Below are 19782 nucleotides of genomic sequence, written 5' to 3'. Positions count from 1 at the left end.
CTCCTTATCACTTTTGAATATGTCGTTTAGTTGGTGGTGTTGTAACTAATCTGTTAACAGGTGCTTTATTTCTCCATAGTTTTTTACCTTCAATTTATTTTTCGCCTCTGTTAACAGATCTTTATAAGTAACGCAGTTGTCTTCCGTATTTACTTTTTTCACAGATATCGCTTCCAATCGGGAAAGCCACCAAGGTGTTTTATTCTCTAATAAATTCTTATATTTCCCCCCATATTTCATAAATTCATTTCCTTACAATGTGATTCAGGAACCCCTTATGAAACTTTAGGTCATACCATAGGTAAGCATGTCAACCAAATCTATTGTCATGTCCTTCTAAATCTAATACATCCATATTCTTTAATTGTATCCACTCCGGAAACCAGCAAAGACAGGACACCTCATATTATAATTTCAAATCTGGCAGTGAGAATCCTCCTCTTTGTTTTGCATCTGTTAATAGTTCATATTTTATTCTAGGTTTTTTCCTCCCTTACGAGCCCAATTTCTTTGTTGATCTGTCCGTATCAGGTGAGACTACTCCATTAGGATTATTTTTGATCCATCAACTCAAACATTTTCTCTTCTAATTCCTTATAAAATTCTGATTTTCTCGCATTTGGTACATATGTCCCAATAATTACAATTTTCTCTCCTTGCAACCCCCTCAAATATTTTATGGGGAGGCCAAAGGGACCTCAGCCCCTAGGAGTTGACTCCTATGACATCATTGGAAAGTGGCCAAGCAGTTGTTTACTGGGAGCCAGAAGGCAGGACAAGAGCACAATTGCCCTCCATTGCTTTGCAAATGTTTTAGCTCTGCCACCACCTACATCCAGCCTGTCTAGTTGTAGAATACCAGGAGAGAAAAGAAGAGAAACATTGCCTACCTATTTGAATATTTACAGTATGAGCAACTCAGAGGCAATAAAACACATTAGCATGCAGATGGCCCTTTATGCAGGGAGATATAGGGTTTGTCAAGCATTAGAGTGAGTTTTGAAAATAATAATCACGAGCTAGACATGCAAGTCCATAAGTAACACAATATTTGCTACTCAGCCAGGGGGAAATGAACATGCACATGGTTGCAAACCAATCAATTAGAACTGCTTCTTTCACTGCTTAATCACTCAAAGTGGCAACTATTTATTTTATTTTTTGATGGACTGATTGCTTTCTGCACTGCAAGAGCTAATCCCAAACAAACTCAAGAAGCAAAGTGTTTGGGGTGACAAAGTGCTTTTCACACATTACGCTTTTAGGTGCGCACCTGAGTTTCTTTTATTTCCATGTCAAAGCACATCTTGAAAGTGTAACAAACAAATGAGGTACATAGGTGCTTGTGAAACAGAGAACCAGGATTGGCTGCAATGCCACACTCAGTGTGCACTCAGCAAACCCAAACTGCCTGCTATGTACTGTATGGAACTGACCAACCTCATGGCAACAAAGAGCTGATTCACACATGTATGATGCACACTAGGAGTGATAAGCCTTTTCCAGGCAATGGGCTGCATTCTTCCAGGACAAACCTCTGTGGACAATCTAGTGACCAGTGCTTCAGAGACATATTCCAGACAGGCAACAGCACTTCAGGAGGGCAGGTGAGGGGTGGTCTGAGGCTGGATGAAGAGGGCTAAGTTTGGCTCATGGGCCTGAGGTTCCTAATCCCTGCTGCACACCTAGTTATTCAGCCCTCAGGTCCAATTCATAGATGGCCTGAGCAACACAGAAACTACATCATTGCTGCCACTGTATGGGCATGCAGTGTGGCATGAAAGTGAGCCTTCAAAGGGAGATGCCTCATTCACCTGGCCCATTTAACACAATATGATCCCAGTTCCTGTCTCAAGGTCCTTCACATGCTATGCACAACATTTGCTCCTGCCCACCACAAGGTGTAGCACCTACTTGCTAAGGCCATGTGTGAACTGGAGCGAAGATGAGCCAGGAAAACGTTATTGTGCAACTGGGTGGGGTAGTGTTTGCTCCTTCTCACAGTAATTGAGTAATATCAGAAGCCACAGGCCACGATGAAGGAGTCCAGTCCAGAACTTTTCCCCACTCTAAAGTCTACACAGGTGCGGAAAGAAGCCAAAGGTGGCTGGGGCTTCTAGCTTTGACTCTCACTGAGATTCAGAACAGAGCAAAGAAAACATACTTCTTCGTGCAGTGCAAAAGCTATGGCATTTGCTCCTAGAAGAGGGAGTGATAGCCACCCCGTGGTAGGCCCTGCTCTCACAGGTGACATAGCTCACCTGTTAAACTTAGTGGAAGACCTTTTCAACTTCATGTAGAGAGGAACACATTCTCTCTACAGTAACCTCTGCCACAGCTTTAACAATTCCATTGAGGGTCTTCTCTCTCTCTCTCTCTCTCTCTCTCTCTCTCTCCCCACCCCGAAAAAATATGGGTGACTCAGAAGTTAATAATTAGCATAAAAATGTGTCAGTGCTCATAACTGATTCAGAAAACTCATTTTCCAGTTGCACCTTGAGGGTTCTGCTCCATCCAAATGATATGGCACGTGCCAATTCTGAGAGTTTATCCCTTCAGAGGCTAAAAAGGATATGAAGAAAAATGCTGACGCTCTCTTAAGGTGGTGAACAGAAGTTTATTTTATATTTAACCCCTCCCAAAAAATCTTGACAGGTTTTTTTTTTTTTTTAAGAAAGGCTGAGCTTTATGTGATTTGCAGGAGTTTACCCTGGAGCTGGATTTTAAACTAAGCAATCAGGCTCATTAAGAGGGGATCTACAGGGTTGAAACTGGCTTCCTCCATGTCTGCAGCAGCTGCCTGCAAGGGAAGGAAGATCCAGCAGAGGCTCTACTCCTAACCGTGAAACTGCTGCAATAGGGAACATGACATTTCCCTATTTCCTTCCTGCTATACAGATTTTAAAACACCAGGACTCGTGCTCACAGAACAACTTGGTCTGAAGCCTGAAGTGTCCTTCCATATTCTAGCTAGCTGAACAAGTGATTGACCAGCCAGATCAAACCCTCTGAACAAGCCTACAGAATTTCTGGTCTGCCAAGTCAAAACAGGCTCCACTAGCCACATCGAACGGTCCATCCAGGACTCTAGACACATCCAGGTTCTCCTGCTTCCTCTGGGGCTTCATCTTTGAGATCAGTGTTGGCTGGTGCCCACGGAGACTGGTATATACGGCAGGAAGACCAACAGTAGATGGAGGCAGAGTCAGCTAGGTCAGCCAGAGTGGTATACGGGTTAGCGTCCAGCATGTTTTTAATTGGAGGGTTTTTTTAGTGGAGGGGAACCTTAATTAGATTGGAAGCAGATTCTGCTTACATAGAGCACAAGAAAGGAGAGTCTGACTAAACATCAGGAAGGCCTTTCTGACAGCAAGAGCTGTTTGACAGGGGAACGAACTGCCTTGGAAGGTGGTGGACTCTCCTTCCTTGGATGTTTTAAAGCAGAGCTTGGATGACCAAGCTTTAGTTGAGATTCCTTCATTGCAGGGGGTTGGACTAGATGACCCTCGGGGATCCCTTCCAGCACGAGTCTAGGATTCTATGGTGGCTGTAGGGCCTTCTCTGTGTTGGAACTCTTTGCCTAGCAAGGCTGCCAGCCTCACCCCACAGCATCTTTCAAAGGCTGGCGAGGACATGCCCATTTAGATAATGAGTTGCTTTTGTTGAATCTGACTCTGTAGGATCCTCATAGGATCAGCAGGTGAGACCTAAAACCTTTTAATAAATAAACAGGGGGGAAGTATTTGGCCCCAATCCTGTGTTTGCTTCTTCATCCTTCCAGTCCTGCTGCAATCAATAAGACTGATGCGCAACTGAATGCTTTACTGAAGTCTTAGGATTTTATAGCATATCAGTTCAGACCCAGCAAGTACAAAAATGCTGACCAGGCCAATTAAAAAGGATCTTGGCATTCTATGGTAATTTCACGTTGCACAGGGTGAAATGTATTCTGCCAGAGAGCGCAGTGGAAGGTAAGGGCCCTGGAGTTCAATTCCTTCAGAAAGAAAACAAGCTGTTTCTCACGTCACAAGAATCATAAAGGTGGTTAACAACAGGGCAGGGATCTGTTCATTTTGGGTTTCTCATTTTTCAAATCTGAAATTCAGTTCTCTACATTTCCACATCAATTTGTGATTTTTAAAAAAATCCTCAAATAAATTAATCAAAATTTTACTGTAAAATGCTCCTCACATACACATTTTTGCATTCTTAAAATACTAAAATATATGCTTTTGTGCACACTTACATTATTGTGGACTGTATTGCAAAATTCAGATAAATTTAGAAGAAGAATTGTTTTAGAAACTATGACTCAGATAGACTAGCCTTTAAACATGAACTAAATCTAATTTCTCCCCTATCCCTACAATGGGGCATAAGCCCTGGGATGGGGCTGAAAAGAACGGCACCCCTGTATCGAGGGAGTGGGGCTCACGCAACTAGATGCATCTCCATAGAAAACAACTCCCTATGGATAATAACCAGATGTATGAAAGGCGACTGAGTTAGAACCCTTTCCCTTGACCTGCTGGTTGCCCCAGTGTCAAATTTTAGGACTGTCCCCAATATTCTCTGTCCAATAGGGACAAGGGCACATGCACTAGGGGGCAGATGAGTTTCAGTGTTGCACAACAGAGGGCTTCCTCAAGAAGCTGAAGCAAGATAAATTATTCAGCCGAGGCTATGGCCTGCCTTGGATTAAGGGAAAACTACTAAATGGTATATGAATTCCTCAGCAAACTGGCCTCCACAGTGAAGACATTAACAACTGTCTGGATCCATCAGTATTTGAGCACAGGGCACAAACTATCACAAACTCTTAGCTGAATGTGAAGTGGGAGTTGGAAGTACAGAGAAGGTACACAATTTAAAGGAGGTGAAAAGCAGAAAAGCACTTTGCTTGGGTTTTTTCCCCTTTGCTGGAAAGTGGTTTTCAAAATATCCTTCTTCCTATTTAGTTCATTAATGAATAGCATTCATTTCAATTAACATTGCAATCTCAGTATATAAACACCTTTGGCAGAGATATTCCTCACATAACCATTCCATTAATGTCTGTGAATTTATACCAAATTAATTGTGTGAAAGACAAGAGCCACTTCCCTTATCTTTTCACTGGCTGTTTAATGAACATGCCTAACAAGAAGTGTTTAGCCCTTAATTGGCATCTTGCTTAACAAAGCTGGTTTTTAGGAAGATGTTGGCAGGCAGCTAATGATGCTACCCCAAAAAGAGAGGATTTAACTGGATTTTTTTCAAAAAGAAACTGACAAGTCCAAAGGTGGGGTTCAGACTTGATTTAAAAGTTGCTAATATTCAGATGGCGTGATTCAGACGTACATATGAAGAGCCCAGGTGAATCAGACCAAAGGTCCATCTTGTCCACAATTATAATTTTCACAGTGGCCAACCAGATGCTTCTGGGAAGCACAGAAGAATGGGACAACTCTCTCCCGTGGTTACTGGGATTTCGTGTCCTCTGCCTCTGAACATCAGACATGCTTCAAATCTCTGAAGGGCTGTCACACAAAACAGAACAAAGACTTGTTCTCGGCTGCTGCCCCAGAGGGATGAATACATATAATGGGCTTAAATTACAAGAAGGTAAAATTTGATAGAAAAGTAGAAGTAAGGTATTGGTGGTAGGAGCAATTTGACAATTCAATCAATTGCCTAGAGTACATGCGGCCTTCCAGATGTTTCTGGATCCCATCAGCCCCAGCTAGCATGGCCAATGCTCAGGAATGATGGGAGTTGCATTCCAATGAGATCTGGAGGGCCACAGGTTCTGCATCCCTGACCTAGAGCAATGGTGGGCTCTCCCTCACTGAAGGTCTTCAAGTGAAGACTGGGGAGCCATCTGTTGAGGATATTCTAACTCTGCACAGCCTGTACCATGTATGATCCAGGTGCCTTCTCACTCAAGGGTGAGAAGCCAGCGACCCCTCCAGATGTTGCTGAACTCCCAGCCAATATGGCCTGTGGTCAGGGATGATGGGAGTTGTAGTCCAGCAACATCTAGATGATCACAGGTTCTCCGCTCCTGCTCCACCTCTAGGACTCCATGAGGGATCCATTTAGCTAATGCAACAAATAATCACTGACTGACCCATCTGGATGAATCTCCATGAATCTGGCTCATCGCCTTTCAAATGACAATATCATTTAATGGGACTATGAATACCACAAATTAGTTATGCACCATGCAAAAGACAAAAGAATTTTTACTTACCACAAGAGAGAGAGGCCTTTTCCATGAGACAACTCCGATCAGACCAGAGAGCAGCACCTGAAATTATGCCAGAAGGGTTAACTGAAAGGCAAAGGGCATGTCTGCCATTGAAATTAGCAATTGTAGTTGGTCCCATCCAGGCCATCAGAGACAATGCAGTAAGAGTCGGGGGGCAGCCAACATGGTGCCCTACAGATGTTGTTGGACTACAGCTGCCATCATCCCTGATCACTGGCTGGTTTGGGGACTGATGGGAGTTGGTCCAACAACAGCTGAATGGCACCACTTTGGCTCCCCCTGTGTTCCAATAAATGTGGTCTTTAAAATAAAAAAGTAGTGTACCTAAATTGATCATTCTTATTTTGAAGGAAAAGCAACCACAGGACTCCAATCCAGAACATGCTCCTGAACCAGATCAGGGCTCCTTGCCAGTTTCTCTCAGCTGTTGGTCCTTTACCCCCAAGGTGCTGTTTCCTGCAAACAGCACCTTTGAGGGAGAGAACAGCCAGGGTCGACTTTAGCAGGAAAATAATAATAATAATAAAATTATATGCCACGCACCTAACTGGGTTGCCCCAGCCACTCTGGACAGCACCCCTCAAAAATAGTAAAATTAAAATACGACATCACACACTAACAACTTTTTTGATTATGTAACCATGGGACAGAATTGCATAAATATATTTGGCTGGGGTCCCCCCCCCTCTTTGTTGCTTTTGTTTTCTTTATGCATACAAATCCTTATATAGACATTGGCATAAAAATACTGGACTTTTTATATCATTGGTCCATCTAGCTTAGTTTTGTTGATTCTGACTGGAAGGGGCTTTCAAGGATTTCAGGCAGGGATCTTTCACAGCAATACTTTGAAAGAGTAGGACCTGAACTTGGGACTTTCTGCATGCAGAGCTTGCACTTTACCACTCGGGGGAGGCCAGTCACTAGAGCAAGGTGGGGCAGAGTTGTACCATTATTTATTTGCAATCCCAAACCCAGATCTTTATCCCATCAGTCCTGTGTCCCCCAGAGCCATATTAATACATTTCCTCCTGTAGGAGACTCCATCCATTTTTGTTGGCATGAGCAGAACTAGAAAAAAATCACATGACTCATACAACATTTCTAAAGTCCAGCATTTTTCTTTAGCATCGATCATCACTTAGGTGCCCATTGCTTAGGTTTTTAGGGGAGAGATGGGCAGAAAGCCAGAAACAGTAGACTCTGTCTCCAGGGACCCCCAGCTCTTTCTCCCATTAGCTGCCTTGCCCATTACCCCGCCAGTTCCAATGGTTGCCAGCCGCCACTTGAGCTATGACATCCAAACACATGTTTGCATTCTCTCTTACAAACCCACATGAATGTGGTGGCTTCCACATGAACTGTGTGGGTAGGTGGGTGCATGGGCACACGTGCGCATGCACACACACATGTGCAGGTGTGACTGAGAAACCTCACTGAAGGTTCAGAATCAGAACAGCTAAACTAAGATATAAAGAGCAAAAAAAATTACGTCCAGCCTTGTTTGTAATGCTTAAGCATCTGGGTGTATTAAACAGGACAGGCTATTATTAATGGCAACCTGCTAAAAGGTAAATACATGCCTGGCAGCCCTTGTTGTAGAAAAACATGTAGAGATTAAAAAATGCTACAATAATACATTTATATCAAACTATTTTACAAAGCAGAGGTGTGTTAGAGAATTTGCTGCCCTGCAAGAGATTAGCTTTCATGCTCTGGAGCCGCACAAATTCCAGAATTTCAACAATCATTGTGCTGGAAGTTTATGGCAGCCACCCAAGAAAAAGCGTGTCAGAAAACTCACTTCCCTATTTGTTTCCTAACACCTCAAGATTCATAAATTTTCAGCAGCTTTTCAGGGAATGGATGAGGGCTGGCAAACAGAGCAGAGATTTGGACTCAGGGGCGAGAGGAGTTGAAGCACAGCGCAGAGTGTTGAAAATCACCCTACAGGTGCCACCACCCAAAGGATAAACTCCCAGCGCAGGCTCGTCTGTGGAGGGTGTTCTGCAGTGTCTGCCTGCAACTTTCGCACAAGCTATCCCTTATTACCGAAATGTTACTGCATTAATGTAGATTTCTGGATGACAGCCAAGTCAGAGAAGAGCAGAGAATTTCTCTCTGCAGTTAATTAAATTTGCTCACATAGCTAGGAGAGCCTGTTATTACTGTTACGATAACGGTCCCAGGGTTGATAATCCTGTAATGCAGCATTGCTTTCAGGAAGGTGAAATGACAGGGTGAGGCAGTTCAAGAGAAGACAGGGCAGCTACATACTCTCAATTAAATAAGCGCTCTAGCTGAAAGTGTAAGGTCATATTTAAAAAAGAAAGGAGAGCAAGATAGCAGGCAAAGAATGCTGGAGTGTGTGAAAGTGTGTGTGTTCTCCCTCTTCCCCAAATTTCACGCTTCCTATTCCTACAACTGAAGAGATGCCAGGCAAATAACAGTCTTCTCAACCCCAGGCACAACACTGGCCGACCTTGCAAGACCATTCTGCAAAACAGCACTTTATCACATTTTCATGGCTATCTGATGTTTTAACCACCCTCTTGTATGTATACGCAGAGCAGCCTTTTATGCAGAAGCCTTTGGGAAAACCCTTTCGGATAACAAATGCTTTTGCATTCTGAAGGTTTCGCCTCCTTCTCTAGAGCTGGCCTGCCATTTAGCCAAGTGATAAAATACTTTCAACTGACAGCAGTCAAATATTTTATGAAGCCATAACACTTAAAGAATTGGCCCGCTGCCCAGTCAGCACAGCTGCTTTCAAAAACTAATGTAAGTTTTTGTTTTTAATAGTTTCTGTTACTTTGCTTTATTTCTGTTTTATTTAATTTTATCAATCGATTTAAATATATAATCACAAACCCTTTTGTTTCAAGACAAATGCCACAGAATAATATACCCTGACACCTACCTCCATGTTGTCAAAATTTATACTAAATTCGTAATAGAATCATAGAATCAAGCAGACACACTGAAATCAGTTGATGTAAACTGACCGAATTTTAAAACAAGTATGCATCAGTGATTTTATTTATATATTTAGCACTTTCTGGAAAAATGACACAAAAACTTTATATGGCCAGAGGGCAAAAAAGGCTCAGATTTCCATGGCAGACTAGTGACCATTTAAATTTTAAGCTCTCTCCTTAAAAGCAGTTAGTTCCCTAAAGCCTGTCAGAAGAGAACAGTCTTCACCTGCCGGCAGAAGGACAGCAAGGAGGGAGCCAGTCAAGCTTCTTCGGGAAAGGAGTTCTAGAGTCTGGGAGCAACCACTGAGAAGGCTCTCTCCTGAGTCCCCACCCAACATGCCTGTGAGGGTGACAGGACTAGGAGAAAGGCCTCCCCTGAAGATCTCACAGCCCAGGCAGGTTCATATGGGAGAATATGGTCCTTCACGTATCCTGGACCTAAATCATATAAGGATTTATAAAGGAATATAATATATATATATATATATATTTATGAATTGCTATTCACAAAAATAGACCAGAACAGTTTACAACAATCATGCAGTAAAAAGAATAAAAAAGTTAAAAATCACAGCTCAACTAACTGCTAGACTTGCTAAACTACAAATAAACAATAAGTCTACTCTGTTTTTTACTTAGATGAAAACAGCTCTCTCTATATTATTCATACTCAGAGTAGGCTCATTGAAATTAACAGCCATGGCTAACTTGGGTCTATTGATTTCAGTCAATCTATTCTGAGTCACAATCCTCTCTCTCTCCCTCTAGTTTAAATTTCACAACAGCACTTTGCTTGTCTACTTTTGTAATTGGCAAAACTATCAAACCTGTTGATAATCAAAGCCTATTTTCCTTGTCCTAATAATATCAATGCTTTAAGCATGCTTGACCATCATTTCGCCAATATTTGACCATTCAATTAACCAAATCATTTATGGACAGAATGCCCAACCCTGTCCTTCAAAGATTCCCCTCAGAATTAAAGTGAACTCTTAATTATAAATTGAGAAAAGTTGGTTTGATCTGCATCATAAAGTGAACCCAACTGATTCAGCAGACTTAAATGCAGATTGGAATGCAGCTATTAATCGGATCTTGCAGTTCTCTGAATTTTGCAATATAATTTCAGTTCAAAATAATGCACACACAAAATGTGTATAATCATCACAATTATAACAAATAAAGGCTTGACATATCTCACTTTGCATCTCATGAGTCTATCTCATATATTAGTTTCACCTTTTAAGTTGAATTACTGAAATAAATGAACTTTTCCACGATATTGTAATTTTTCGAGTTTCACCTGTATATAAAATATAAGTATAATGTGTATTGTAGGTGGAAATTAAGTGAAAAGCCCTGAAAAACAAAACATGCATATTTTAGAGACAGAATGCATTCAGGAAGTACATTTTTGGGGAAAGTATGAATGATTTAAGTGTAATTTTTATATTTAAAAACAATCTACAAAAAACAACAAAACAGACTTGTGGCTGAGCACACACAAAAGTGACCTAGACTAGAAAGAGGCTGATCTGTTCGTTTCTATTTCCAATTCAAATGAAACGTTTCCTACATCCTGGTGTACTGCCAGAAGGCACCCTTGTCCACAGCAACTGCACTGGCATCTAACCTTTGAAATATCTCCCAGGAGTCAGCAGTCCAAGACAAAGGATGGAAATTCTTGAATTAATGGGCTTCAGCATCACTGCTGACAACAATTATGGCAGAGCAGCAGTGAAACCAAAATCTCTCAGGACTGAGCTCCCATTAGCAGGCTCTCAAACAGCCCCATGGAAAATCAACACTTGCATTCCACTTTCAGTGCCATAACCAGGCCATAAGCTCTGTTAACCCTAAGGCTTCACATCCACATCACTTACTGCACAGTTCCCAATAGGTTTTGAAAATGTTTTTTTTAAGAAAGACCTTCAGGGATGGTGCCACTGGAAAAGCATTCTGAACTTGCAGCAAACAAGAAGCGGGTCCCACTGATTTTATTGAAACATACTTCTTGGTACATATCGTTCCAACTGCAGCCTAAATTGTGAAGGTTCAGGTAATAAAGTTATGCATGGCAGGGAGAAAGTGAACATAGAAAACTTTTTCTCCCTCTCTCAGAACACTAGATGGTCATTAGCTTGGATGGCTTTAAAGGGGATTGGACAAATTCATGGAGGAGGAGAGGGCTATGGATGGCTAAGAGCCAGGATGGCTCTGCTCTGCCTTCTGAATCCTAGGTGCTGGAAGCCACAGGAGGGGAGAAGGTTCTTGTGCTCTAATCCTGCTGGAGGGTTTCTCACAGGCATCTAAGTGGTCACTGTGATAACAGGATGCCAGACTAGATGGGCCACTGGCTGATCTAGCAAGCTCTTATGCTCTTAAATCAGACTTTCCTAGCCTTGTGCCCTCCAGGTGCTGCTGGACTACAACTCCCAGCATACCTGACTATTGGTCATGCTGGTGCGGGCTGCTGGGAGTTGGAGTCCAACAACTCCCAACTCTATGATTCTATGATTCTATGAACATCTGGAGGTACCAGGTTGTGTCCTTGAAATGCTGCAATACCTCTTAACTCGCCTGGATGGAGGGTAGAAAGCTCTCACTGGCATGGCTGGAAGTTGGCCCACTCTGCAAAATGAAGTGTTATATCAGTTGCTCTGGCCACCACTTCATTTACTTATTTACAATAGTATTTACATGCTGCCTCTCTTAAAATACCAGGATGGTGCACAGCAATAGAAAACAATTTTTTAAAAAAACTTTCAAACAATGGCCCCACCCACTTCTTGCCCCAGGCCCCGCTTACCATGAGAACATGGCTCTTGGCAGGATGCCCATGTATAGATGCAGCCCTTAGGGTGGAAAGGGTTTCCTTTTCCCTCCCCTGCCCCATATAGAGGAAGACCCTCCTCTCCTCATATGATAGCTCAGCACAGATGGATGCAAATACCACCTTGCTCCAAAAGGAAATGTTGGGACATGTAGTCTCAGTCCCTTCCCCCTGCAGGAGATGGACTCGCGGAGCAAGCAGAGGGAAGCTTCTGCACCTCTAGGCAGCAGCATCCAGAGAAAAGTCTCTGAAGTGTCTCTCAGCAGGCAGATTTTGGGTGGCCTGCATTTTAGCTCCTTTCACTCCTCTCTGCTCAAAATGCATCTATCACTTCTCACTTGGCCAAGTTCTGTGCAAGCAAAACCCACCAGGAACTGACCCCAGACCTTTTACAATTTTCCTCTTTGGTATTTGTGACATGTCTATAACTTTTTAAAAGTTGCTGCTTGTTTTGTTTTGTTTTAAGCTACTTGTTTTGTTTTAAGCTACTTGGATTCATCATGCACCTTTGGATAACGTGCTTCATGTGCTTCCTTTGTCTTTTCTTTGTCTTTATTTTGCTCTCTTAATGATGGCCGTCAACATTTATGATAAAATATTTGATTGTGGTTTGTTGGTGGCTGTTTAGATGCAAGCTTCCCCTCCCTGCACATTTGAGCATTTTGCTAGAAATCTTATAAACCTCTGCTATGTTTCCCCTTTATTTCCCTAAACTATGCTTTAGCCATCTTTCCTTTTTTTCTAAAAAGAAAAAGCTAAAACCTGCTTCCCTCTGTAGCTGTTCTACATACACACTGCAATGCCAGTAAAACTATCCAGTTTTTTGCCAAAATAATTGAGAACACACCATTTTCCTTCTGAAATCCATGTTTGCCTTCTCTGCTGTAAAAGTTATGAGATGCTATTGTCTCCTCTTTCCTCTTTGTTTTCTACATTTTCTCTTGCAGCCAAGAAACCATGACATTTCCCCCACAAAAAAGTATTTGTTTTTACAGAACATTAATTCTATTATGCACACACCAAGCTTAATGAAAATGCTATCAGAGTATAATTATGCAAACTCATTTGCAGAACTATGTGAACTCAAAAGCTTATTGGATCACAATGTAAATTAGCAAAAGTATATATGCTGGGGGGGGGCATGTTTACATGTATGTATGCAAACAGAGAGACAGTCCCCTCCTGACTCCCATACAGATGTGGAACTTTAAAACATACAGCCCTTGTGGATTTTCAAGACAACCTATTGTGCTGTTTTAGCCAATTTACATAATTGCCCCACAACACAACTACAGTGTGGCAGCAGCCCCACAGGTTATGTTTGGTTCAGATGGGCAGCCTGTGATCCAGGAAATGAAATGGTAAATGGTTGCTGAAGTAGAACAGTGTGGGAAAACTGAGATACAGGAGGGGAAATGGCAGCCGCTGAGTTGAGGCTGATGAGAGTCAGGATCTGGCAACAAGGAATTATGCCAATAAGTAAACATGAAGGGATGGAGCCAGGAATTGAACTGAAATGTACTATTCCAACCCTTGCCAACCAGATAGCCTTCAGTAGTTTTGGGGAACTGCAGGACTGGTTGGGGCTGATGGGAGCTGTACTCCAAAACATCTGGAAGCCACCAGGTTGGCAAAGACTGCTCCAGAGCCAATGCTGCAAAGGTTGATCTAAACCCAAAAGACCACAGTCCAGGGAAAGACTCAACCTAAACAGAAGCACTTGGCCACCCTTCCTGGTAAGGAAGACCCAGTGACCAGCCTGGGAGGATGTGGGGAGACCAGAGGCTCAGAGTATTTCTCTGCTCAAAGAGATGCTCCAAACCTCAGCCTGGGTGGCCTACCATGCTCTCTTCCCTTGTCCTGGGGGGGGGGGGACCTGCTGCAGCTGAGCTTAAAGCCCTGGCAGGGAGCCATTAAAAGCCCTGTTTGTTATCAAGACCTATGTGGAGTCTCAATAAAGCCGTCAAATTTCAACAGACAATACATAGCTCCTTGTGCCCTGGGCTGGTTAGGTTTTTGTTTGTAATAAGCTCATCTAAGCAAAGTCCCATGTGAAGCTAGGTATTCTCCCTCAGACAAAAAGCCAAGTATCCAAGGGAGCTCGGGACAGGGGGAGAATTTCATTTGGGCCACATTTCAAAGCCAACTGACTTCAAAGTTCTAGTCAACAGCATAGCTGTCAACCTTCCCTTACTTGGCGGGAAACTCGTGTGATTAGAAGTCGTTATTCTTGCCAGACACACAAAGTCTCGTCGTGCAACCACAACTTTCAGAGTCACTGCTTCTTCAACTATTGTTCTCTGAATTCTTTTTTTAAAAGAACACTTGGATTCAGACACATCTTTCTAACAAGCTGAAATAATATATGCCTCTAAGGCCATTGCTGGGCAAAGCAATTCATACATCATCACATGCCTAATATCCTATGTGCTGCTTGAATAAGTGCTTCTTTTTATCTGTCCTGAATCTTCCATCATTTGGCTTCGTTGGATGTCCACAGATTCTCTTAACACTGAAACCTGTGCACATCCAATGAAGCTGAATGCTGAAAGATTCAGGACCGATAAAAGGAAGGATTTCATCAGCATAAACTATGGAACTCGCCCCTGCAGGAGGCAATGGTGGCCTCCAACTTGGATGGCTTTAAAAGAGGGTTGGACAAATTCATGGCTATTAAAAGCTACCAGCCATAATGGCTATGCTCTGGGCCCATGGCCAGAGGCAGCAAATGCTTCTGTTGCTGGAAACTGCAGGAGGGGAGACTGCTTTGTGCTCGGTTCCTGCTCATTTCCCCTGGGGCATCTGGCTGGCCACTTTGAGAACAAGATGCTGGACTAGATGGGCCCCTGGCCTGATCCAAGAGGCTCTTCTGAAATTCTTATTCCTTTTCAAACCTAAGGTCTGTAGTGGGGCAAGGGTGGGTAGCAAGCAGACTTCAGTCTTCCTCACCTCTACAGCGCTTTTTTCCTAGTTTTCCTCCTACTCTCAAATTCCTTCCTCTCTGTCAGGGTTCAAGCCCTGTCCAGGTATGGGAGCTGGGGTCTCCCAAGGGAAATAACAGAGACACTGGCAAAGTGCTGTATATGAGACTCCTCAGGAGAAAGAGAACTGAATGCAACAAGCAGTCCAGATCAGGGCTTCCTATAAAGGAGGGACCAGGAACCTCTGGCTTGTAGGCCAAATTGGGTCCATAAGGCTTTTTTCTCCAAACCACACCCTCTCCACACGTGACATCATATGTGGCATCATGTGTGTGTTGGCATATGGCATGTGCCAAATATGTGCAGCTCCCTAAGCATGCAGGTTCGTGGCAGTGCAGTTTGTGCGGGAAGAAATTCAGCCAGACTCCAATTCTTCAGTCAGTTGAGTCCTTTACTGACAGGTCCAAAGAATTAAGGCAGTTTCATTATATACACCTTGTACAGGCTTCCCCTAGATCCCTAGCAGAAGATGCAGGCTTCAAATGCAAAGCAAGCACAACTCACAGCATACATACAGCACAGAGTTCAGTATCAATCTGGCAGAGCTTCCTCTCAGCAAAGCAAGAAGGCAATGTACAGCCACCTCTTAATATACCCCAAAATGACCACACTCTTGGCCGGCTGACAGGTCACAGTGACCTCCTAATCACAAGATCTGCAGGTGCAAAATAAGGGAAGCACCCACCAGATTTTTCTCAACAGCAATTAAAGGAACCTCAACAGTGTGGGGCTGGATGACCACCAGGCTTCCTGTGGAGAACTTGACTGCACTCCATCCCTGCAGAAAGCCAGCCTGAAGTCACCACCCATTGGCTGATAGGGTGCTTTGAAGTCCCATGGAGCATCACTTGTCATCACTGTGATGGCAGGTGATTGACAGGTGGGTGGTCCTACCAACCAGTAAAATTTGGGGCATCAGTAGGGGCTGTGCTTTTTTCCAGCCAGAACTCACAGGAACTCTGTCCCGTCACCTCTCAGGTGGGCACTGCTGCCATGATAAGAGAGCAAGAGAGGGGCTAAAGGTGAGTTCCGGCACCTCTTTTTCTACAAAAATAGCACTGGCCCACCAGCCGATTCCCTGTTCCTGCTATATAAGCTGTCAGTCTTGGCTGTTTCACTGCTGAAGCAAGAGCAAAAAGTCTTCCTGATCTGGGGAAACAGATACTTTGAGCTCCTCATCTTTATTTCACTATAACACCCTTCAACTTCCTTTTCATGGGCTGCCTGCATCCTGCCATCATAGGCTTTGACCCTTGTCCCTTTTCGTGCCTCCTCTGCCCTCCTCCCTAGATCCATGTGACTGCCCTGCGCTTCTGCAGGATCTGAGCAGTAGCTGAAGACCCTCCCTGCCTGCCTGACCTCTTGTGACATCAAAGAAGCTCAGCCAATCAGAGACTTCACTATCACCCCCATGAACTCCCCAGTGCACTGTAATTGGGACCAATTCTCTTGAGTCTTGGGTCCCCCAATATGTCGCTGGACTACAACTCTCATCAGTCCTGACTGTTAGCTGAGCTAGCTCTGGATAACAGGAGCTATAGCCCAACAACACCTGCAGATTCCATGCTGAAGAGCTCTGATCTACAGTAGATGAGCAGTGATATTGCTCCACTCACTCTCATGAAGCCGGACATTTCATCTTTGCTTGCACTGCAAATGTAGCTCACTCATAACAAAAAGGAAACTAAACCTACCAGCAATCTTTAAATCTTCTGCTCTGACCTTGAGCTCCAAGATAATGTTCCGCTTTGGAGAGGACAAACTCCTGTTTATCGAGGTGAAACTTACAGGGATAATGTGAAGTGGCCTTTCAGAGCACCAAACAGCCAAGCTTTAATCTAAAAATCTTTAGAGGACAAAAGGCAAAAAGCAAGAGAGAACAATCTCTTTAGATGAGATGAGACTCAGGAGGTGCAGTACTTAGAAACAAATCAAGAGGCTGCAGCTTTAAGGGCTCTTATCTTGGGGTGAAATACTGTTTAAGAACACAGGTGGAAGAGAGAGATCAAAAAGCCCAGGAAATGCTGTTTCTGCCAACACAAAAAACACTAAGGTTTTTTAACACAAATCTTGCAAGGTGACCAACCAAGCCAGGGAAACTTCCAGCACTTTTTTTACAAGTAACATAGAAAACATTATTTGCATCCATGTGGATGGTTTGAAATGATATTCATGGCATAATGTAATAAAAGTTGGGCCTGCCCTCAGCAACCACCATCTGAAGTGGAAAAGCAATGTATTTGAAGTGCATTTGCTGTGGTTATATTTTCATACATCATATGACCTACTGCAATGTTAGCAATGCAGGTCAAGGAGCCACGCTCCTTTTTTAAAAGCCCATAGAATTATATAATTGTAGAGTTGGAAGGACCCCAAGGGTCATCTGGTCCAACCCTCTGCAATGAAAGAATCACAATTCGGATGGTCCGCCCCCGCCACTTAATGGATCTGAATGGTTTCCAGAGCGTGGTAGGGATGCTTTATCCCATGTTGATGGCTTTTCAGCTGATTCCCTGGTAGTCCGCTGGATTGCAGAGTTAACCAGGGCTATCGACTGTCTGGCTCCGAAGCGCCCTCTCCGATTGCATGGACAGCCCCGTGGTTTTCTTCAGAGCTGAGGGCAAGGAAACAATCGCTGAGACAGCTAGAGTGCCAGTGGCAGAAAACTCATTCTGAATCAGACCGGACATGGCTTAGAGCTCAATGTCGAGCCTACCAAGTGGCAATAGCGACGGCGAAGAAGATTTTCTTCACTGCCTCTATTGCATCTGCAGAAAATAGTAGCAGGAGACTCTTTCAGGTGGTTCACAATTTAACAGAACCACCTTTACCATCGGGGCCTTGTAAAGGCCCCAAGATTTCCTGCAATGATTTGCAAAGTTTTTTTGCAGATAAAGTTGCTCAGATTCAGAAGGAGGTAGACACCACTGTGGGAGCAGGGCCAGGGCAGGAGAGTGCTAGAGCCCTGTCTGGTCAAGTTGCACGGGATCAATTCCAATCTGTTACCCCCAAAGATGTGGACAGGCTGCTTGGACAAGTGAAACCAACCACCTGTCTCCTTGATCCTTGCCCATCCTGGCTAATAAAAGTAAGCCGGGAAGGGCTGGGCGATGGGCTCTGCGGGGTGGTGAATGCTTCCCTCTGTTGAGGGAGCCTTCCCAGACCCGCTGAAAGAGGCGGTCATTAAACCGCTTCTTAAAAAAAGTATCTTTAGACCCGGCCAGTATGGCCAACTATCGCCCAGTCTCAAATCTTCCATTCTTGGGCAAGGTGATTGAGCGGGTGGTTGCTGAACAACTCCAGGCACGCCTGGAGGATGCGGCCCATTTGGATCCCTTCCAATCGGGATTCAGGCCTCATCATGGGACTGAAACTGCCCTGGTCGCGCTGGTTGATCTCCAGCAGGCTAGGGACAAAGGTGAGAGCTGTTTCCTAGTTCTGCTGGATCTCTCAGTGGTCTTTGATACAATCAACCATAATATCCTTCTGGACAGTCTAGAGGAGCTGGGAGCTGGGGGCAGTTATACGGTGGTTCAGCTCCTTCCTCCTGGGCCATGTCCAGAAAGTGGTGATGGGGGATGAGTGTTCAGACCCCATGGCTCTCACTTGTGGGGTGCCTCAGGGTTCCGTCCTCTCCCCCATGCTTTTTAATATCTATATGAAGCCGCTGGGAGAGATCATCAGGGGGTTTGGGCTGGGTGTTCATCAGTATGCAGATGATACCTAGCTCTACCTCTCTTTCAAATCAGAACCAGTGAAGGTCCTGTGCGAGTGCCTGGAGGCAGTTGGAGGATGGATGGCGGCTAATGGATTGAGGTTGAATCCTGACAATACAGAAGTACTGTTCTTGGGGGACAGGGGTTGGGCTGGGGTGGAGGACTCCCTGGTCCTGAATAGAGTAACTGTGTCCCTGAAGGACCAGGTGCGCAGCCTGGGAGTCATTTTGGACTCACAGCTGTCCACAGAGGCGCAGGTCAATTCTGTATCCAGGGCAGCTGTCTACCAGCTCCATCTGGTACAGAGGCTGCGAACCTACGTGCCCGCAGACTGTCTCGGCAGAGTGGTGCATGCTCTAGTTATCTCCCGCTTGGACTACTGCAACACACTCTACGTGGGGCTATCTTTGAAGGTGACCCAGAAAGTACAACTAATCTAGAATGCGGCAGCTAGACTGGTGACTGGGGGCGGCCGCCGAGACCACATAACACCGGTCTTGAAAGACCTACATTGGCTCCCAGTATGTTTCTGAGCACAATTCAAAGTGCTGGTGTTGACCTTTAAAGCCCTAAATGGCCTCGGCCCAGTAGACCTGAAGGAGCGTCTCCATCCCCATCGTCGAACCCAGACACTGAGGTCCAGCTCTGAGGGCCTTCTGGCGGTTCCCTCACTGCAAGAAGCAAAGCTACAGGGAACCAGGCAGAGGGCCTTCTCAGTAGTGGCACCCGCCCTGTGGAACGCCCTCCCATCAGATGTCAAAGAGATAAACTACCAGACTTTTAGAAGACATCTGAAGGCAGCCCTGTTTAGGGAAGTTTTTAATGTGTGACATTTTAATGTATTTTAAATCTTTGTTGGAAGCCGCCCAGAGTGGCTGGGGAAACCCAGCCAGATGGGCGGGGTACAAATAATAAATTATTATTATTATTATTATTATTATTATTATTATTATTATTATTATCCAACCTCTGCTTAAAAACCTCTAAGGAAGGAGAATCCACCACCTTTCCAGGGAGTCTGTTC

At 44.2% G+C, this 19782-nt stretch overlaps 1 protein-coding gene across 2 annotated transcripts in view; it reads right to left on the bottom strand.

The window, feature by feature from the left end:
* Positions 1-19782, bottom strand: part of ENTREP2 (endosomal transmembrane epsin interactor 2) — a 192297-nt gene that overhangs the window by 98783 nt on the left and 73732 nt on the right. Inside the window, exon 2 of one of the 2 annotated variants that reach the window (XM_053364495.1) lies at positions 6233-6289. The exons of the other annotated variant lie outside the window; for it this stretch is intronic. Within the exon in view, the coding sequence (XP_053220470.1) occupies positions 6233-6289 (57 nt within the window). The remainder of the gene's footprint in view (positions 1-6232; positions 6290-19782) is intronic. 2 annotated transcript variants of the gene reach the window in all.

This window comes from Podarcis raffonei, chromosome 14 (genome assembly GCF_027172205.1).
Source record: "Podarcis raffonei isolate rPodRaf1 chromosome 14, rPodRaf1.pri, whole genome shotgun sequence".
In the NCBI taxonomy this organism is placed as follows: domain Eukaryota; kingdom Metazoa; phylum Chordata; class Lepidosauria; order Squamata; family Lacertidae; genus Podarcis; species Podarcis raffonei.
This window is presented reverse-complemented; position numbering and strand designations above follow the sequence as displayed.